Source organism: Lacerta agilis, chromosome 9, assembly GCF_009819535.1.
Source record: "Lacerta agilis isolate rLacAgi1 chromosome 9, rLacAgi1.pri, whole genome shotgun sequence".
NCBI lineage: Eukaryota > Metazoa > Chordata > Lepidosauria > Squamata > Lacertidae > Lacerta > Lacerta agilis.
The window spans coordinates 54,600,485-54,623,301 of NC_046320.1; the positions used below are offsets into that span (position 1 = coordinate 54,600,485).

The 22,817-nt window shown below is 42.5% G+C and overlaps 2 protein-coding genes across 2 annotated transcripts in view; one reads left to right on the top strand and one right to left on the bottom strand.

Moving 5' to 3' along the window:
- C9H4orf17 (chromosome 9 C4orf17 homolog) overlaps positions 1 to 22,817 on the bottom strand; it is a 164,441-nt gene that overhangs the window by 127,075 nt on the left and 14,549 nt on the right. The window lies entirely within an intron of this gene.
- LOC117053005 (alcohol dehydrogenase 1-like) lies at positions 680 to 15,659 on the top strand. Its single transcript, XM_033160456.1, has 9 exons — positions 680 to 822; positions 7,949 to 8,050; positions 8,953 to 9,094; positions 10,336 to 10,423; positions 10,532 to 10,754; positions 11,709 to 11,969; positions 12,350 to 12,485; positions 12,979 to 13,117; positions 13,971 to 15,659. Exons 1-9 carry the CDS (start codon positions 805 to 807, stop codon positions 13,993 to 13,995), a joined length of 1,134 nt encoding a protein of 377 aa, XP_033016347.1. The 5' UTR covers positions 680 to 804; the 3' UTR covers positions 13,996 to 15,659.

Sequence of the window (22,817 nt, forward strand, 5' to 3'; positions counted from 1 at the left end):
TTGGGATTTGGAAGGTGTTGCTTCTGTCCAGGTGCCCAGGCAAGCGCAGGGGCTATATCTACACTAGAAATGTTAGCTGGAGACCAGTCAGAAAAGGGGGAAACTACGCAAGTGGGAGGAAGCATTGCAAATGGGGTGCAAGAACTGCATTCAGTACAGGCATCCCCTCCACTTACATGTGATTCACACAGCCATTGGGGAGAGAGAGAGAGAGAGAGAGAGAGAGAGAGAGAGAGAGAGAGAGAGAGATTCAAACCAGGAAATGGCATGAGAGAGCTGGCGTGAGAAAAAACTGACTAACAGATATTCTTCAAAAACTTGTAATGGAATTTCTCTCTCTCAGTTTTGACCCTAAGGGCTTCTAGTGTCTGAGTAAACGCACTGTGTGTGATTATGCTCTATTTTATATAAATAATTTGAGAAAGAGAACATGGAGCAGAATGATTTTTACTAGTATGTAAAAGTTCTTAGTCAAAAAATCTGTAACTGAGCTGACCTTTTTCTTTTTGGATCCATTATTGTGCTAGCTCTTAATAGTAGTTAACTTTAGATGGCAGCTCCAGGGGGATTTGATTTAAGCTAAATATTTGCCAAGAAGGAAAGAACTTTGAATGCCAGCTGGAAATGGTCCCTCCCCTTTCCCAGATGGCCTATCATAGATAATACATTGTGTGTGTGTGTGTGGTGGCGGCAATAGTACTCTGTGTATATGTTCTTGCATTAGGCAAGGAGTGATAAGCAAGAAGAGAAGTCCTTTGTAAAGGACTAAACTTGTGGGAAGACTGAAAGTCACGATCCGGACACATGGCAACTGCAGGAAAGGTAAGGGAGACTGTTTTTATGGCTCAGTCTATCTAAATCTATCTAAACACAACATGCTAATGTTTGCATTTGCACAGATGTTACACTGCTTTGAAGAGGAAAGAGCTAAGTGTTGCTACATCCCCATTGCCAAAGCAGAGAAACCTCCTCTGATTTTTATTTGTGCAAATTCACTTTGCAGCTGCAAAGACCAAGCTGGAAAAAAACTTATCTCCTAGATTCCAAACATGAGCCTGCTTGATATACGCGAAGGAAACAAAGAGCAGGATGTTATATTTTCCCGACAACGCTAAAAAGCTGACATTGTATTGTGTAGGCATTAAATAATAAAGGAAGAGGTTCTGGGTTTAAAGGTTGCCTCAAGCACAACCAGCAGACTGCCTTACCCAAGTTGTTATTTTTAAATAATCCATTACATACCGTATATAGAGATAAAATATTTTTACAAACCTTACCAACTTATTTTAATAATAAACCTGTCATTTGTAGAACGATGCATGTATATAATTACAGTGTTCCCAGCAGCGTATGTTGTTCAACATTATCTTGCATCTAATTGCACCAGTGCGTAAGAAGACTCCATTTTTCAATTATGCAAATATTCTTGGCCTTTTGCCTCAGAAAGCATACTCAAGTTTGATTTAAAAGTCAGTATTTTTATCTGCCATCTGCAGTGCAAATGAAACTGTAAAGTGTGACGCAAAAGCTTAGAGTTGTACTGTGCCATAGTACAACTTCTTTCCTTCTTGGCAAATATTTAGTTTAAATCAAATCCCCCTGGAGCTGCCATCTGTCTGACTCAGGTGCCCTGTTAAAAGAATTTCTAGTAGGAGAGTAGGAAAGAGCAGAGTCAGCCAGATTTGATACCTGTCGGCAGTATCATAACAAGAGAGACTGCCATACAACTCAGTATAAGGGAGCTCCTTAAATATCTCCATTATGAGCTTTGTAACATTCCTGATTCTAAACGGATGAAGTGTTTTATGCATGTTCATGTGTCTTGGAGATATAAGTGTGCATCATTTCAAAGAAACACAATGTTCTTCATATTAAGGGGGGGAATAAGATATGAACATTTGGACAGCTTTGCATGTTATAACAAGTATGTCAAGAGGAAGAAGTGCAGTGTTGCATCCCCCTCATGGCCCTTCTAGCGCAATTTAAGGGGGAAACAATTTGCAGGAGTGAGATATGACTACTGGTTTTGTATCTGGACCTGATGTCTCTCACCCTTGCAAACTTTAAAACATTATACCAGAAACACATTTATCTTTACTGATCCCTCCCTCCCTCTGTGTATGTGCGTGTGTGTGTGCGCGCATGCGCACACACTATATATCTATATCTATATCTATATCTATATCTATATCTATATCTATATCTATATCTATATCTATCTATAAGGGTAAAGGGACCCCTGACAGTTGAGTCCAGTTGCGAACGACTCTGGGGTTGTGGCGCTCATCTCGCTTTACTGGCCAATGGAGTCGCCGTTTGTCCGCAGGCAGCTTCTGGGTCATGTGGCCAGCATGACTAAGCCACTTCTGGCTAAACCAGAGCAGCGCACGGAAACGCCGTTTACCTTCCCACCGGAGCGGTACCTATTTATCTACTTGCACTTTGACATGCTTTCGAACTGCTAGGTTGGCAGGAGCAGGGACTTTCCCTCTCAACTCATTCCTTTCTTAGATAAGCTCTCTCAGACTGTCCCCCTGCCTAGTGTTACCAAAGAGCACAGACTTGGTGTTGATTTAAGGGTGCCCCATGCCAAGGATAGCCAGGGTGGTGCCCTCCAGTTGTTGCTGGACAAAACCTGGTCAGCTCCTGCCAACATAGCCAGTGGTCAGGGATTAAAGGAATTGTAATTCAACAACATGTGGAGGGCACCACAATGGCAACCACTGCTCCAGCATCCTTAGGTAAGGGTAAAGGTACCCCTGACAGTTGAGTCCAGTTGCGAACGACTCTGGGGTTGTGTCGCTCATCTCGCTTTACTGGCCAATGGAGCCGCCGTTTGTCCGCAGGCAGCTTCTGGGTCATGTGGCCAGCATGACTTAAGCCGCTTCTGGCGAACCAGAGCAGCGCACGGAAACAGCGTTTACCTTCCCACCGGACCGGTACCTATTTATCTACTTGCACTTTGACATGCTTTTGAACTGCTACGGTAGGTTGGCAGGAGTAGGGACCAAGCAACAGGATTCGAACCGCCAACCTTCTGATTGGCAAGCCCTAGAGTCTGTGGTTTAGACCGCACCACCACCCGCATCCCATATCCATCTCTATATCTATATCTATGTATCAAAAGGTTTCACATGTATGGCACAGAACAGCAAGGGACATGTTATATTGGACTAGATGTCAGTAGAGACAAACAAAACTATCTGTTTCTTTTCCCTGTGTTTATATATTTTTTTCAGCTAGAAATTCAGTTCTCCACATTTATGTAGCAATTTGTGATTTAAAAAAAATCCTCATGATAATTTGTCAGTGTTTCAGTGCAATTTTTTCCTTATAAGCAGATCTATGTATGCAGATTTGACTAATCTTTTTGCAAACAATTTCCCCAAATATAGTGAACTATTTTTACACACACACATATATATGAAACAAAATACACTGTAGAAAATTCTTTCCAGTAGCACCTTAGAGACCAACTGAGTTGGTCTCTAAGGTGCTACTGGAAAGAATTTTCTATTTTGTTTCGACTATGGCAGACCAACACGGCTACCCACCTGTAACATATATATGAGAATGACTTTTTATGCACATTCCCTCCTAATAGTTGCATTTTTGTACACATTTTTTCAATTGGAAAACAGCACTGCAAAATGCAAAGAAGCACAAAATTCAAACAGTTGTGATTGGGTTAATGAGTCATAATTAGGTAATTTCTTATAAAAATGGAAACAGGATCAAATTCCTTCCCCATCCCTGGATGTTGGAGGGAACAGTTTCTCCAGCCCAGGCTTCTCCCCTACACACCAGTTTTGAAGGTGCCAAGAATGTTTTGTACAGAGGAAGGGTCAAACAAGCCTCTACCTGCAACCGGTGAAGTGATACTATCTGGAAACAGGGCTACAAATCTCATCTGAGGTGTTGCAGGTTCAACAGTGGGAATAATCCCCATGTTTACTCATACATGGCACAAACTATTCTTCATTTAATGGGGATTAAATGATGCAATTTATGTACTATTAAAATGCCTTCTAAAATGCCTTATAAATAAAAGAACTGGGTGTGGACCTTGACTGTTCTGGTATATTAACTGCATACCACAATAACTATGTAACTGAATGCTGCAACTAGAGATTCAGAAAAGGCTGCTGTTAGAGGTAAACAGCTCAGAAGAGCTGTATTTCGAGGAGAGACTTTTATAGTAGCTTGTAGCGCAACAGTCATGCAAGAATCCACAGTTTTATGCAGTTTTATGCACACAGTTTTATGCAGGGTGGATAAAAAATCAATGATTTCCCCCCAAGAGATAGATAGATAGATAGATAGATAGATAGATAGATAGATAGATAGGATTTTTTTTATTTAAATCAGATTTTAAAATAAAGTTAGTTTCTAAAGATAGTTTTCTATTTAAGTTACATTCTAGCCCAAAGACTATTCATCAGGAAATTAGGATTTCTTTTAAGTTTTTCATGTGTGCTAAAACTCAGTCTTTAAAAAAAAAAATCGTTTAACTACATCAATTAACAAACATGGATACATATGCTATAATGTTATTGTTTTAGTTAAATAAATTGTTTAAATCGTTATTAAGGAAATTATTATTTTTCACCTTCCAATAAAGTACAGCAGAAAAGTTGTCCAAATATAAAGTTAACTTATTAAACCTCACAATAATTTCTAATAGTACAGTATAACCAAATCAGTAATTCTTTATATAACTGTAAAAACTACTCTGAAAATTTATTATTCCAAAAATGAAACCTTCATCTGGTTGTAAAAACTAAGATTATACCAGCAAGTATGAGTCTTTCTGTTAAAAAAGAAAAAGATTTAAATCAATTCTTACTGACTAGTGATTTAAATCAATTTGATTTAAATCAAATCCACCCTGGTTTTATGTATGTGGGATTCTTGACAGTGCAGTCTCCTATAATACCCAAATTCCCATTTTCAGTGTTTCTTTAATATGAACTAAGCCTAAGGGCAGGGATGCAGGTGGCGCTGTAATCTAAACCACAGAGCCTAGGGCTTGCCAATCAGAAGGCCGGCAGTTCGAATCCCCGTGACGGGGTGAGCTCCCGTTGCTCGGTCCCTGTTCCTGCCAACCGAGCAGTTTGAAAGCATGTCAAAGTGCAAGTAGGTAAATAGGTACTACTCCGCAAGGAAGGTAAACAGTGTTTCCATGCGCTGCTCTGGTTCGCCAATAGTGGCTTAGTCATGCTGGCCACATGACCTGGAAGCTGTACGCCGGCTTCCTCGGCCAGTAAAGCAAGATGAGCGCTGCAATCCCAGAGTCGTCTGCAACTGGACCTAATGGTCAGGGGTCCCTTTACCTTTTTAAAGCCTAAGGGCAGGAAACAGAAGGCTCAAAACTGGTGAGGGGAACAGACACACAGCAAAGGGCTTCAGGGCATGGGCGTAGCCAAGGGGGGGGTCAGGGGGCAGCTGCCCCCCCATCAAGTAAATCAATAAAAACACTTAACTGAGGTTCTACCCCCTCGTAACATGAAACCTGCCCTCCCCAACATAAATCCTGGCTATGCCCATGCTTCAGGGTTGTTGTATCAAACTAAGTCGTACCTATATCCCACTGTGGAAAACTTCGAGAACGAAGCACTTGTTCAGATTTCATTAGCAACAACAGGGTGAAGCATGAAAGCAGAATCCAGTAGGGAAGTCGGAGAATTCTCTCTGAAACAGAAGCAGAATTTGCAACTGTTTGCAAGTTTGTGTCAGATCCAGACTGGAAACCAATCCAGTGAATACGATCTGTTCCAATCCAATGAAAACGATCAGTATTCACTCCAGTGCCATTTTTATACAAAAGAGGTACTGAAGCTCACCATGAACTTCTGCCTTGTTCTCTTAAGAGTGGCAATGGCCCCTATCTGAGAGGTGCTGGAGCTGAGCACAGGTGAGCTCCAGCTGTAAAAAGAAGTCCTGATTCAGTTACAATGTTGTTGTTTTTGAATCCCACAACAGATACATAAATTATGTTAAATAGCCAACAGTGACTCAAATAATGTAGTATATGGTAAACTGCACCAAAACGGAAATGGTGGCAAAGACAAGCACTTCTCTTGTGCATATTTCTGGGTACACAACCTAGTTCACAGCAAGGCTGCAGTCCTAAACATACTTACTAGGAGGTAAGTCCCATTGAACACAATGGGACTTACTTATGAGCAAACACACGTAAGATTGAGGCAACAAAAGTTTTGTGCAGAAATTGCAGGGGGTATCTGGCATGTATCTCTGCTTTTTAATTTTCAATGGTTGTAACACACCTGTGACCTGCTAGTGTAGTGCAGGTAATAAAAATTATTATTATTATTATTATTATTATTATTATTATTATTATTATTATCTGAGCATCTTCTATATCTGTTTATTTTGAGTGGCTATTTTGAGATGGAGGGCAGACTGCACTGTATGAAGACAGAATTGCTATACTCAAGTGGATGGGTTGCAGAGTGGTAACTGAGAACATAAGACAAGCCTGCTGGATTATGCCAGTGGCCCTGCTCTCTCGCTGGAATAGATGGACCAATGGTTTAGCATAGTCCAGGCAACCCCTGTACGCACCCCAAGCTGTTAGGGTGAGCCAGGCTGCAAACTGAGCAAATACATAATGTCTTGTTGGAAGAGGGAGAAATTATTCTTGCCAGCGGTCTGAAGTGATAGTTTGTAGAGCAATTTTGAAAGAAGGCCTTGGGGCCAAGGTTGCGCACTCCTGCTGCAGGGTGAAAGTGGCATTCTCCATGCTGACTACAGCAACTCTAAGGTTGCAATCATAATTGAATCTTTATAAGGTACACTGTGAAATTCATCTCTGACCTGTTTTGATTGGCTCCATTTCCACAGGTGATCAAATGCAAATGCATGTCTTTACTTTCCTATGATATTATTGCTCCTTTCTCCTTTCTGCTTAGCTGGCCTTACGCTCTACATATCACTCCAATTCCATTTCTTATTTCCCCTTTTCCTGTAGTTGCCAGCAGCAGTCGAATACAGATGTTTAGCTTGGATTAATTTATCCAAACAGAGCCAGAGATTGGAGGCGGCAGGATGGGATGCAACTGTTATACTGCAGGGGTTGGGAGCAGAGGGGACAGAGGTGGAGACCGAGGAAATCACTCTCTTTGTTTTCTGATGTGTATGTTTTGTTATCATCTTTTAAAACAACACACAGAATGTAGGTGGGGGGGGGGGAGTGGGCCAGTCTGTGTCTCTCCCCCAATATCACATTTGTACAGTAGTACCTCGGGTTGTTTTCGTCCATGGAGTTTTCTTGGCAGGGATACTGGAGTGGATTGCCGGTTCCTCCTCCAGTGTTCTCAAAGCGACTAGCATGAGTTTGGCCAAACTGCGGGAGGCAGTGAAAGATAGGCGTGCCTGGCGTGCTCTTGTCCATGGGGTCACAAAGAGTCGGACACAACTGAATGACTGAACAACAACAACAACAACAACCTCGGGTTACAGAAACTTCAGGTTACAGACTCTGCTAACCCAGAAATAGTACCTCGGGTTAAGAACTTTGCTTCAGGATGAGAACAGAAATCACACGGCAGCGGCAGGACGGCGGGAGGGCCCATTAGCTGAAGTGGTACCTCAGGTTAATAACAGTTTCAGGTTAAGAACGGATCTCCAGAATGAATTAAGTTCTTAACCTGAGGTACCACTGTACTCAGGAAAACAGTGAATGTACCATTACTTTTAAAAGGAAAGAAAAACTGTCACACAGATGCTAAAAAGAAGGGTAAAATGGCAGCAGAACCTGCTGTTTTGGCAGTAATAGCACAGGATGAGGACAACTGATCTCTGCTGGGGCTTAGATTTTAAGTCCTCAGTGGCTTGGGACCTAATATCTGAGGGAATGCCTCCTCCCATATTGTGCTGCCTTTGAAATTCATCTTTAATCTTGTTTCGATTGACTCCATTTCCACAGGTGATTAAATGCAAAGCCGCAATCATCTGGGAAGCTGGCCAAATGCCTTCTGTGGAGGAGGTGGAGGTGGCACCACCAAGAAGCCATGAAATCCGAGTGAAGGTAAAATATATTATTCCAAAAGGGAAGGTGCTTTCATTCATTGTGAATTATTATTGTAGTCGCTGAGGATCTTGTGCCTAAACTCTGAAAACTTGGATAGGGGAGTCTTGAGTGGTGGGGCAATGGTTCTGGAAGACATATACTTAAAACTCAGAAGTTATTCTTTCTACGCCAGTGTCTACTGGCAAGGCAGCTGTCGGCAGAACTGAATGGACACCATGCAAAATAAGGAGGATCCTGAAAAATTCTCAATCAGATTTGTGCAGAATTTCAGCAATAGTTTTGGTGTGGTTGCATTTGAAACTTACACAGCAATAAGAAGCAAGACATATCCAAAAGCTCCAAGCAAGTTCAAACAAGATTAACAGTGAAAGATTCTCCCTGTTATCTTTCATACAAAGATTATCCAGTGATATGACTACAGCCCCTGAATCGTCGTGTAACAGCTGCAGTATGAAATAAGTCAACCCAGGCACAATTTTACCATATTGTAATACCATCTGATGATTTACCTGGTATGCTTTGACCATACTGGGACCTGCTTAGCTTCTTCAAAGTGGTAACCTCATGTGCCTTCAGATCATATCCTCCGAATATGTATTTCTGGCTAGTCCTTTGGGTCACAATTAATAAAATCTGAACGAGATCAAGTGGGTAACATTCTTGCTAAAACTTCCCATGTGAGCTGGTCCTCTCTGTGAATACCTGATTGTTTGGGGGCTCCATTTCCAAACTATTTCTCCATCAGGGGATGCAGTTGTATTAATGGGGTATCTGCATGATCATCTGTTCACCCATGTTTATGACAGAGACAATACAATTCAGCGCCAGTTCCTGATGAAAATGTGTGCTAGGTTGAAGCAATGTAAGTACTGTAATAATATATTCCATTTCTCCTGCAGATAGTGGCCACTGGGATCTGTAGGACAGATGATCATGTACTGAAAGGCATTTTTCCAAACATAGACTACCCAGTTATTGCAGGTCACGAAGGAGCTGGAATAGTTGAAAGTATTGGACCAGGAGTCACTTCTGTAAAGCCAGGTAAGGATGAGGCAGATCAGAAACTCAGAAGCGCTTGTGTATTGGACACCACTACGATTTGCAAGCATGGTGTAAATAGCTTGACTACACATCAGCCCCAGCAATCAAGGCCCAATAGCCAGGGATGATGGGAGCTGTAGGATCACATTATGTACTAGAAATAATCTCTTTCTCCAAGTACCCAACAGAATAGTATGGTACCCCAAGGTTCCTTGCCCAGCATCAGATGACCTTTGGGCATTGCCACTAAACCTGATAGTATGTTTCGCTGTTGATATACCTCTTCCAATAGCTTCATAACAGACAAAGTAGCAATCTAAGCACTGGCTAAATTTTTTTTTAGGAAAAAAGTGTTAGATAAGATCACTATAAAATGTTGTGGTGATTTGGAGGTTCAATCTGAAATCAAGCTTTCCCCCTTTTTTCTGTTTTCCTTTTGGTGCCCTCTACTCTGGGTTGGTGAAGGACCCTATGTGAGAGGCAGCAAGGAAAGAGCTCCCAGGGTGGGAGGCGGGGTGGGTGGGATAAAGGGAAGCTCCCAGCTGAGAGCTGGGAGGGTCCGCCCCTTTTGTGGGAGATAAGGGTTAAGAGCTACCTTTGAGAGATGACTTTGCATTTTCTTTTCTTTCTTTTGTTCTTGTTTTCATTTATTGTATTGTATTATTGGCAGGGGGTTGGACTGGGTGGCCCTTGTGGTCTCTTCCAACTCTATGATTCTATGAAAAAGCTTCAATTAAAAATAATATGTAGGGGGGAATAAGAGATTGCATACCCTAAGGATCCTTGCCCACCATCAGATTTCCTTTGGGCATTGATGCCAATCCTGGAAATACGTTTCTCCTTTTCCAACATTCCTTGTTAATATCACTGTGTTTCTCACTCAAGCAAGCAAGTACACCCTGACAGAAATGCTTTGGCTTTATTGGTTGACAATAAAAGCTTCCTAAAGTGCAAAGGTGCCCTCTATGTACTGGCAACAAATAAATCAGGAAAAGGGGGTTAGATGAAATCACTTTAAATTGTTGAGGCGATTTGGAGGTTTAATCTGAAATCAAGCTGGATTTGAGTTTGTTAGTGTTTCTGGTAACTTCTCTCTCTTACATCATGGATAATGGCTTTCATTATGCATGTATGTTCTGTATTTAATTAATACTATTGTTACAAGTTTGTCATTGCCTTTGAATAGAACAATAAGCCTATGAACTTAAACTTTGTTCTTGTCCTTGTTGTTTTCCCACAAGGTGACAAAGTCATTCCTCTTTGTATTCCCCAGTGTGGAGAGTGTGGCTGCTGTTTAAGTCCTAAAGCCAACTGCTGCCTCAAGTCCCAGTAAGTTCATCTGGCATCTTCTATTAAAGATTTGTTTTTGTTAGTAATATGGATAATTAGCATTTAGTCCAATTTATGATAAAGACCAGTCTGAATCTTCACAAACAGCCTCTGTGAACCTCTTCAAAATTTGATGCCAGATAAGACCAGCAGGTTCACCTGCAAAGGGAAACAGATCCACCACTTCCTATGGACGAGCACATTCTCCGGATACACAGTTATGCCTGAGGTTTCCATTGTAAGAATCGACAATGATGCTCCACTGGATAAAGTCTGCCTCTTTGCCTGTGGGTTTTCTACTGGCTATGGAGCTGCAGTCAATTGTGCCAAGGTAAGAATCAATTCACATTTCTGTTTCTCAAATAAGTGACACAAGAGTTTGCTTACTCCCTGCTGGAGAAGAGACGCACCTTCAGAGATCACTTTTCCAAAAAACAGCTGATGCTACTTGAACTTCCCTGCTCTCACCGGGTCAAGACTCCCAACAGTAGCTCTAAAAGGAAGCAGCAAAAGGTTGTTCTTTGGGTAGGTTTTGATCTTACTTTCCAGGCATTGTTAGTTCGCCAGCTTAACTCCCCAGAAGTCCCCTTTCCAGGGTTTCCCTCAAGCAATCAAAGACTGTACCTGTGGGAACCTAACCTCTTCTCCTCCCTTTTCATGCCTCTTCTGGTTCTGGGAGATAAGTGGGGAGGGAGCTTGTCACAGCAGGAGGGGGAGACACCCATGACTCTTCACCAGGCTGAATCATCTTTGCCTCTTGGCATATCTCCACCCACCTCCCAGCTTCAGCTTCTCCCTCTGATTCTGGACTTATCTGCAACACAAACTTTCCCAGCTCACTAAACCCTGTTACTTCTTCAGCTTCTGACACTGCCTCTTCTCCCTGTGACCACTCCCCAGGCTCTGAACCTTCCTCTCTTTGTGATTTTCCACCTAGTTCTTCCCAACATTCCTCTGCATCCAACCAGTCCACGACATATTTTGTATCCCATCTTTCCTTCCAGGAGCTCAAGGTGGCATATACCCCAACTAGTTTAGGTCCCACAATATTCCCAGTGACTGACCCAAGGTGACCCAGTGAGCTTCATGGCAGAATGGATACCTGAACCCTAATCTTCCAGGTCCTAGTCCAACACTGTAACCACTACACTACAGTGTCTCTCAGTTCTGTCTCTCTATGCCTCTTCTCTTCCTGTCTGCCAGTCTTCCTCCCTCCCAGGTCCCCAATCCTGCTACATCATTTGTGTCCTGGGAAATCCCTAATGCAGTTTTTATCAATTTGCAGGTTGAGCCAGGCTCTACCTGTGCCATCTTTGGCTTGGGAGGTGTTGGTCTGTCTGTTGTCATGGGCTGCAAAGTTGCTGGAGCATCCAGGATTATTGGGATTGACATCAACAAAGATAAATTTACTAAGGCCAAAGAGTTAGGAGCCACAGAATGCATCGCTCCTCAAGATTTCAAGAAGCCCATGAATGAGGTTCTGGTAGAGATGACAGGTCTTGGCGTGGACTACGCATTTGAAGTGATTGGAAGCACAGACATTGCGGTATGTTTTCTGTTTTGATGCTAATCACTTGGGCTCACTTTTTGGTTCTTCTGTTCAGCCTGTGATCTCTCCTTATATAAGCAATGCTTGGGACTATGTAAAAGATTTAGGTGGGGAAATTCTGAGGACAGAGGGAGGCTTCATGGTTGGAGGCAATATGCTTCTGAATTCTACTAACTGGAAAATGCAGGAGGAAAGAGCATTGCTGTACTCTGGTCCTGTTTTGGGGCTTCCTACAGGCATCTGGTTAGCCACTGTGAAAACAGGATGCTGGACTAGTTGGGACACTAGCCTGATCCACCAGGCTATTGTGTTCATATACTTTTATATTGCAATACCATTTCCATTTCTGACCTCGTTTTTCTGTGTGTCCCAAACAGGTCACTGCCCTTAAATCCTGCCATTTGGGCCATGGCACCTGTGTGCTTGTTGGGGCACCTCCTGCAGGATCGCAGCTCTCCATCGACCCTACTCTGCTCCTCACAGGAAAGAAATTAATAGGATGCTTGCTTGGAGGTGTGGATTGGTTAAAGTTGGTGATATATGGCAGCTACTGCATTGATCCATAGAACTGGAATGGACACTGAAGGTCACCAAGTCTAACCCCCTCCTCAGTGCAGGATCTGCAGAGTGGGATACAGCCACATCATCCCAGATAGATGGCCTTTCAGCTTCTGTTCAAATACCTCCAGCCTAGGGAAGCCTATCACCCACTGAGCCAATCTGCTTCCCTACATTAGGTAGTTTCTCCTAATGTTTAGCCGAAATCTCCTTCCCTGAAGCCACAGCAACCCTGATAGATGGCCCTCCAGCCTCTGCTTAAATACCTCCATCCCATTGACCTATGATTCTATTAAGCTTGTTTTCTTAACTTATAAACAGGAGTTATCCTCATCTTCTAAAAAAAAATAATTTATAGCTCACACATCCTGACATTTTCTGTTCTTTAAAAATAATAAGCACCCAGCTTGCGTGCTGATCCAATGCTCTTTTATTTCCTCCACCCCAGGCTGGAAGTTAAAAGATGCTCTCCCTCAACTGGTTTCTGATTACATGAAAAAGAAATTTAATACGGATGCATTAATAAGTCACACGTTGCCCTTTGAGAAAATTGCCGAAGGCTTTGAGCTTTTACATGCAGGAAAAAGGTATGGGTTCTATGTTTTATTTTCTACACCTTTCCCCTTCCTTTCTTCCTATCAGTAGCAGATAGAATGGTGGAGTGGCAGTACTTGGCTGACCTCCCAAAAGCTATGGGGTGAGGCAGAAGTTCGAAGAGGCTGGGCGGTCAGTATGGTGAAAGCACCGCAGCAGGGCCAATCTAGTGTTCCTGCTGGTTCATTTGCATCATGCCCACATCACAGCCATATCACTCCTCTTGAACTGGGGTCTCCATCATCCAAATCCAACACATTCATCTCCATGTCTGTCTTCAAGTCAAAAGAAATTGCCACATCTCACATGAGAGAGGGGGGAAAGAGTGAAAGGTGAAAATGTTCATGTTCCTTTTCACATGCTTTGGAAACGTCAGACTTTGTCTTTCAGCAAAGCAATCTAAAATGCCTCAGATGACAGCATACAGACTGTTAAGAGCTATAAGCAGAGCCAGCCCTGACATTAGTCAGAGTGAGATGGCTGCTTCAGGTGGCAGATGCCAGAAGATGCACAGCACTGGGAAGATGCTGGAGGACAGAAATTTTGGTGCAATGTGAATGGACCTACGTCCATAGCCTGGAATAGCCTGTTGTCCTTAGGCACAATGATGGATGCAGTTGCGTAATCAGTGTCAGAATAGGATTCAGTAGCCAGTCTGGTCAGCTTCTGAACATAGAATGGGAAGGAGGGGCTACCATATTGTCCTTTGACACAGGCCCAAAAATGTCTAGCTATAAAGTATCCAAGCAGAGTCAAGGCTGTTGCTATGATCTCTCCTGATGTCTACTGAATATTGCTAGGGTGCTTTCTCATAGTTATATTAATTTTTTCCCTTTTCTCTTTCAGTATTCGCTGTGTTTTGTTGTTTTAAACTTCCAGAAGCATCTAGCAAGAGGGGCCACAGCTGAATACAACTTGCCATCCTGCAGATCATTTGCATCCCTCCCTCCCCAAATTCAGCTGAGCTTTTATTGAAATGGTTGAGGGTTTACAACCAATACGAGTTGAGAAGCAAATGTAGGGGAAACATGTAATCCTTATATCCGTTATTGTAGCCTGCAAATGCAGGGTGCGGGTACTTTTAAGATGTTGCTAGAGCCCTCTGGTGTCCAACTAGCAACTTTCCCAACCAGTTCACCATCACCTGTTGCAATGAGCCATTGTGAACACACTACACATTTAAAACGCTATCACACCACTTTAACAATCATGACTCACAGAGCTACAATTCCAAGACCCCTTAACAAACTAGAGTTCCCAGGATTTTTTGGAGGGGGGAACAATGTGCTTTGTGTGTGCTTTAAATATACAGTTTGCTTGTGACCTTGACCCTTTCTGCATGATGAGGGTTCCCATTTAAAGCAGCCTATGCACTTATAACACCCTTTAGACCTTTCACTCAGTGCTGGACTAACAAATTTTCTGATGGGCTACAGTGGATAATAACTAAATTAAACCTTCAGATTTAGTAGGGGGGTATATCCCTAAGAATACCACCATATCCCTCCAAATATAACCCACCCCTGAATACAGCCTAGATCAGATCAATACCATAATTGATGAGGAGCCCCAACAGGAGAGGCCCATTGCCTTCATGAGCTGCTTGTGCATCTCCCAGAAGCATCTGGTTAGCTATTGTGTGAAACAGGACATTGGACTAGATGGACCCTCAGTCTGATCCAGCAGGGATCTGAACTTAGAATCTTATGTTCATCATACTTGGACCTTTTGTCCCTGCGACTGGGTCATTCTTACAATGTGACCCTTTGACAAGACATTTCCTTGGCACAATTGACAATGCTTCTTTCTCATCTCAGTAGGACTCATTACATCTGGGGCAGGCTAGGTATGCATGAGTGGTGATAGCACTATTTGCTGACTTGGAGAACAAGAAGAACAACATTGTTCCTTTCCCGAACAGCTGATAGGTACTATCCTTGTTTTTCCAGCAAGGCCTATATGAACACCATCCTGGCTGATCGATTAGACTAGGAACTCTGTAGGCAGCACCCTATCGCATGCTCATTTCCTCAGACATCTTAGGATATATGGATGCCCTGGAGCAGTCTTTTAAAATGTTTCCCAGGAGCTCAACAGAAAGCAAACAAGCAGCAGTAGTTTAGCTATAGAGAGTCCATCGCTTGCAAGCCAAAAGAGTGAGGCCTCTCCATTGGCACTGACTGCAACTTTCTGTGCAGTGGCTCCCACTCTTGAGGAGAAAGGCCAGTTTGTAAATCAAGTAGAGGCTCAAAAGAAACTTCAGAGGAAACTTGCCTGCATGTAAATTCCTTCTTTGCATCACAGGCATGATCTGCTAATTGTATAATGTGCTTTTTCTTTTAGAACTAGTAGTAACAGCAGTAACAGCACTTGCTAGCGAAGAGCGGGGGGGAGGGAGACATGCAGTGCCTTCCAGATGTTGTTGGGTGCCTGTTCCTAGCATGGCGAGGGGTCAAGGATGATGAGAGTCATAGTCCAACAACATCTGGAGAAGATGTGGCTGAAGCTGTCAGTTTGGAAAAAGGGAAAAACTCACAAGAGAAACTCACTCTTAAATTGGGTTCCACACATCTCTGCCACAATTCTATTTTATAAAAAGTACTCTTGAAAATTCATCAGCATTTTAGTGTGTGTTCCTCCTAATATACTCATTTTTGTATATAGTTTTTGACTAATACATGCATTTCTTCAAGTATATTCTCCTAATATATGCATTTTGGTGCACATTGTTTGGTTGGAGAACTACATCACAAAATTCAGAGACATGAGAATTTCAAAGGATAATTGTCTTTTGATTTGTGTGTTCATTCAAAAAGTATGAAGGAATCAGCTTCTCATTGAAATGCAAACCAATTCAGATTTCTTCCCCATCCCTAATCTGGAGGGTATGGCTATTTCCACTATGGAAACTATTTCCTTTTTGTTACTGACTTTACTAACTGGCTTTAATAGCCAATAAAGGACATATATAGCTGAATAAACAGACCTTTACAACCACCCATTTCTGATGTCCCCTTTAGTGGCTTGGGTATATATTTAGCTGTGTAACTTGTTAACAAGCTCAGAGCTGAAACTTGATCTTCACTAACTATAAGCCAGCTGTATGGCTGATTTTTAGTTTACGTCACTGGCCTGTGGATATTATTTACTCTGTAGCTCCTGATATATTCAGCCCTGAAACATAATATTATCCATAGCCAGATATTTTTTTAAATACTCTTTTAAGAGGCAAGTAAAACAGCCACTGTTTGGGTGTTTAAAGCTTTTTAAAGAATATGATCCACTGATTTCAGACATAAAAGCCAACTAATGAATGGAAATGTCTCAGTACTTCAAGCTCCGCAATTGTGAAAATCTCACCGGGTAGTTTAAGTCATCTTTGCATATTTGTTAATGAAGGCCAACTAGCTGTCATGCCATGCCAGCACTAATCATTGGGTGGCTGCCACCATTGAAAGGGGTTTTAAAACCACCAGGATTAAAGGTGATATAGATCCACGAGTGCCTTTTTTAATTTGGGGTGGTGTTCCAACCATCCTGCTTTTAGCTCTTTTCTGTATTACATTTAAAAATAATGTATTTTCAAGAGGGAGGAGGCACTGGTGAATTTCAGAGCTCCCAAGTATTAAGCAAAAGTAAAATTCATTTAAGAAAATGAGAACATACATTCAGACAGGTAGCAGTATGGGAGTGCGGAAACTCCGGTTCGGGGGCCAAATGTGCCCCCACATCTTTATGTGGCCCTGAGGACCCACCTTTAAAAACCACCCTCCTCAGTCACACACCCTCTTCCCAGATGAGTAGCTGGCAGTGAGGTAGGATGGTAGTGGTCACCTGACCTGACAGGGAGGAGAGGTGAAGGGGCAAGGTGGTAGGGAAGTCAGTGTGGTGCAAACACACCAGCAGGAGTGTCAGATTGGCTCCACCAGTGAGCTTGCACTATGCTGCTCTCCCCTCCACCGTACCCCAGTAAGCAGTGACACAGTTGTCTGGAGGTCAGGGGAGCTCTGTTGCCCCACCATGCTGCCTGCTGCTGACACAGGACATACCCCTCACCAGTCCTGCTTTGCATTCTCCTGTTTTCACTAGGCTGTGTCTTTGAATTATGATAATGCCTCTTGCTTGCCTGGATGGGTGGGGCAGCAGAGCTCCTACATGACCTCCAGACAACTGAGTCACTGCTTACTGCGATTTGGTGGTGTGCAACACAGTTGGGGAAGATGGCCAGCCAAACCTTGGAAAAACAGAATCACTGGCTCTGGTGAAGATTTCAGAGGAAGACTGAAAAAAGATGCCCTAGCTATTTCACATAAGCAATGGCTGTTAACCCGAAGGTTGGTGTTTCAAGCCCACTTGGGGAAGGCTGTGGGCAGGATTCCTACATTGCAGGGGGTTAAACTAGATGGCCCTGGGGTCCCTTCCAACTCTACAATTCTATGATTCTAATGCGTAACAGGCGATGCATTCCATTCTTGGTGAACTCTTATCCTTCCTGTCGTTTCTCAAACAATAGAAGTTGAGCCTCTCTTAAACACAGGAACCATGCCTGTTCTTGTTAGCTTTTCTGAGAAAGATCTAATCTTGCCATGTACTCTATGCACTTTGCCACTGCAACAGCTAAATGAGAAAGTTCTTACTTCCTTTCTGTAAGAAATCAGAAAGTTCTTACTTCCCAACACTGCAGTGCGTATGTTTTGAAATTGAAAAACAGCTTAACAGCGGCAGGCAAGAGAGAAAATGGAATTCATTCTTATAGCATTGGGCATTTTTTGTTACTGTGGGCATACTATAAGGGGAAGCTGACAAAAAAAAAACCCCACTATAACACATATGTGCTCAAGGTTAATTGGCAAGCCCACTGGAAATGTTTTATCACCCATCACAGCTATTGTCAACACACAGCCAGCTCTGCCATTTTGTTTGTTGGGTGAGTAAGAGAGGGATGAAGGAACACACTGGGCAAACCTGTTCTCTGCTTGCTTGCTGTGTTATTGGCTACCCTCACCTGCCATCTAGTGTGATGGCAGCATCTGTCACTGAATGGCACCAAGGAAGGGAGGAGGTGGGATGGAGACTACCCCAGCTGACTCTCACCCTCCTGCTAGGCACCTAGCTTCATGGGCACGAATTCCTCATCTTGAGGAAGCAAGTACTGCTGGCTCACTTCATGGGGCATTTTGCTCCTTCTCTTCCTTGCAAATGTAGCATTTTAGGCTCCAGGCCTGGGGTTCTGCCTGCCTCCACAAAACAGTTTTGGGTGCTATGCCATTGCCAACAACACAACTGAGCTCTTGATGTAAGAGGACCCCCTATACCAGGCATGAGGAATATTTTTTCAACCAAAGTGTTGGATTATCTGGATAGAAAGCTCTTGGGGGGCTCATTCCAGCAGTGGGTGGAGCCAAACCCAAACTAAGATGGGGCTAAACACACCCTTAACACATACTCTTCATATACACCCTTAAAACCAGGAGTCCTCAAACTTTTTAAACAGGGGGCCAGTTCACTATCCGTCAGACACTGTTGGGAGCCAAATGTCTGCCGCAAACCCAGGAGTGTGTGTTTTAGTTTGCAAACATTCTTTGGAACCCGAATGTCCGACATGACTTCTGTGGCTTCTGATTAGCTGCAGGAATCGGATGCCGTGCCTTGGCTTCCGAATGTTTTGGAAGTTGAACGGACTTCCGGAATTGATTCAGTTCAACCTCCAAGGTACCACTGTATTGTAAAGTGAGAGTCACGCACCTAGAAAGTTAAAGGCAGTCTCTGCTGCTTTCCTGTTCTTGTGTCAGCTAATATGCTGCCCATATCAAATGAGCATTTATTCCACATATTTGGAATGTAATAATGCAGGATATTCTTAATATCCTTTAGGACAGAGGCTTTATCATATTTGTGACCTAGAGTACATAGTAACATTTAAGCAATCTACTGTGCTGCTTTATGCTACATTAGCCAGGGACATTTTGATAATTCCTCTGCAAATCCATCCCCTGGCTCTTTGTTTCACTACAGAAGAAAAAAGGGAGAGCAAAACACATGCTACAGTTTGTCTACAAAGCTATTGCAAAAGCAATGAGATCATTGTATATTTTAACAGTAAGAGTAAACTTGCTTAATCCTTTACAATGAGTCAGTTCAAAGCTGACGTGACCAAGTGGGAAGTGCTTCTTCTGTGTGGTCTAATCCACTCCTGCAATATATCTAACTACAAACTATATATCTAACTACGAACTGTATAGCTAGGTGGGGTGATTTTGCTTTCTGCACCATCACTGACCTTCCGTGGGGGCCAAACTACATGGTTGGTGATTGGTATCCACTGGAACTGATAGGACAGAAGGCAGAGAGACCAACAGCAGGAGGCACTGGACCCAACTCCAGATGGCTGTGGGTGTTTTGACACCCACAATAATAAATTTGTGGGGGCTGGGCACCCACAATCTTTGGTGTGAGGTGACAACTACGACAGGTGGTACCAGAGCCAATGACATGTTTAGCAATTATAGGAACATAGGAAGCTGCCTTAGAGAGTCAGAGCATTGGTTCACCTTGCTCAGTATCATTTACACTGCTTGGCAGCGGCTCTACAGGATTACGGACAGGGTTCTCTCCTGGCCCTGCCTTGATATACCAGGGATTGAAAGTGGGGCTTTCTGTTCGCAAAGGTGGAATTACGCATAAAAGGGGAAAGTATGCATAAAAGTGATTACACTGGTGAAAACAACATACAAAATTGCATTGCTTTAGGGCAGGCATAGGCAACCTTCGGCCCTCCAGATGTTTTGGCCTACAACTCCTATGATCCCTAGCTAACAGGACCAGTGGTCAGGGATGATGGGAATTGTAGTCTAAAACATCTGGAGGGCCGAAGGTTGCCTATGCCTGCTTTAGGGAGAGCACGAATGAAACGCACATATTCACATAAACAAAACGCAAAAATGCATGGGATTAGGGGCAGTAGCTTGCAAAAATGTTTATATTACAAGAAATGTACACTAAAATACTGATGAGGGCTTTTTAAAAATGCAAAACATGGAAATTTAGCAAAAATCTGAAACTGGAAACATGAGAAATTCAAGAAACCAAAATTGGCAGATTTATACATCCCTCAAGCTGGGGTGCCAACTTGAATAAAATATTGGGGGAGGAGGTAAGCCCTGCCCCACGAAATCAATCACATAACACGGCGCATGCATACTATTTGAATGGAAATGCTCACCAACTTTGGTGGAGGCAGGCCCCCTCTTTTATTGTGGTATTATCCCTGAGATTTCTCACCACTTGAAGAAGTGAGGAGCAGGAAACAGTACTAGTGGTCAGAGCAGTTGGTATGACTGCAAAGGGTGTGCAAATACTTTTCCCCTGATTTCCTAGGAAAGAGCACAAATCCTGGTGGTGAAATGGATGTCAGGCAGTGATCAGGACAACAAATAGCATACAACATATTAGCAACAAGAACCCTGTCACATTTTGCAAATAATTCCATTCATTCGCCACACACATTTAGTGTGAATATGTCTCTCCTCAAAGTGGTCATAAACTTGTATGTAAAGCTGTCATAACTGGGGGGAAATTCCTGAGGGAAATTATCAACAAGCCATTTTTGGCTTTATAGCAGACCATAAACACCAAAAGTCTTGTTTTCCCAGCTGTCATCTGGGTCTGCTGGAACAAGTTGAGATGTTGCTGGGCTGCAGATACCTCTTTCCCATGAAATGTTTGGTCACTACAGATTAGAGAAGGAACTCTAGAATCAATACAATAGTACGGAAACATAAACCATTGTTAACGCTAAAGTGTTTCACAGTTGTACAGAAAGACAGGTGCGATGCTGGCCTCCTTTGAGAAAACTAAAAGCTAAGTGAATAGTGATGGTACCTAAAGATAAAACTGAGTTTATTTTGTAACCTTTGCGATAATGTTTCTACTTCCCACAATGACTACAGGGATATCTCCAAGAAGTCCACACGCAAAGCATGAGCAAGTCAGATAAAAAGGTCATGTTCAGTGAGGAACATACTATGGAAACCAATTCAAGCCCATAAACATATCCCACATAATTACTTTGATCCCAAGGTCATAAATGGAACATAACATAATATAATATAAAGCAACATGAAAATCAATGTTAGTTGAAACAGATAAGGTGGGCAGTGAGAGGCTTATCAGGGACAGTACACAGCACAGAACACAAAGAATGTGCTTCAGTGGTTAGATGCTAAAGGAAATGAATTAGTGGTAAAGCAAAGGACTTATGAGCGGCAAGATAAAAATATTAAATTGATGTCTGATTACCCCAACAAGATGCTACATTGCACTGAATCTCAGCCAAAGTGACAATGTATGTGATTCTTTAGTCGTAAACGAGAATTCATAAGAAATTAATCACATTTTCAGATCTGCTAGAGGCCTTCTCCAACAACAGGCATGAACTAGAACCTTTAGTTTGCAAAATATTTTTATTTAAATCAATATTATCGTATATATTCTGAGGAATCCTGCCAGAAAGTAAAAAGTAGGAAAATAAACATTTGAGCAGATGGCTCATTCAAAACCATGTTGACCAGTGATAAGCCGGCCTTTGCAACAAATATTTATTGAAGCAGAATATTATTATTTTTGTTTTAGTGCTTAAGTGTTGCAATATTATTTGTTCTTAAGTGCTTAAGTGTTGCAATATTATTTGTTCTTACATATCTTCTTGCAATATCATATGTTCTTACACTTCCAGAAGGGCAGACCCAGGTAAAGAAACTATTTTTCCATTTTGTTTGGGGATATATTTGCAAATACCATAGATGTTTCAGTGTATCTGAAGAAGTGTGCATGCACACAGAAGCTCATACCAAGAACAAACTTACCGGTAGTTGGTCTCTAAGGTGCTACTGGAAGGAATTTTTTTATTTTTTATTTTGTTTTGACCATAGATGTTGGAACTGAGATTTTGGCCACCGCCCTCTTGCAAGGAAAAAAAAAACCAATATTGCCTGGCCCATGTTTCCCATTGGTGTGCAAAGTGGTTGTGGAAACAAGGGGTACGTGTACCCCTAAACATTTTGTGAATCTTTGTACTTTTGCCCATTTAGTTGTCCATTTAATTATTTTTCCCGATTTGAACTATAAAATGGTGATTTTCTTGAGTCAAAATGAGAGTATCCCCCAATTTATTTATTTTTAGAAAAAAAGCACTAGGTATTATTATTATTATTATTAATTGAATTTATATACCGCCCTATACCTGGAAGACTCAGGGTGGTCTGTTTCTATGGTCCTATACCCTCCTAAGTTGTTCAGAACCTCTAAAGGCCTAGATGAGTGAGAATTACCAATGAGATCAGCTTATTATTGCTGCAGCCAAGGTGGTGCTCTTGCAGTGTAGCACTTAAGCCCTATCTATGTGCTATGCTTTGAGCAGGAAATTTAAAACATAAGTAGGAGGTGTCAGCTATGCGTGTAAGCCCCGCCCCCAGTGTCCCCACTCACAACAGCCCCTTCCACTCCACCTCCACCAACCTTTCCCCATTGAGTGGGAAGCCAGGAAGTAGAATAGTAAGTGCATTAAATGTAGCATATGCTGGATTTGGAAAGCTGGCAGTGACTGTAAGGAATGACACCAAGTCCACTTCAGCTTGTCTGGGGCCAGTCTTCCTTGAGCATTACACCCCACCTGACTTTACAGGGAGTTTGCAA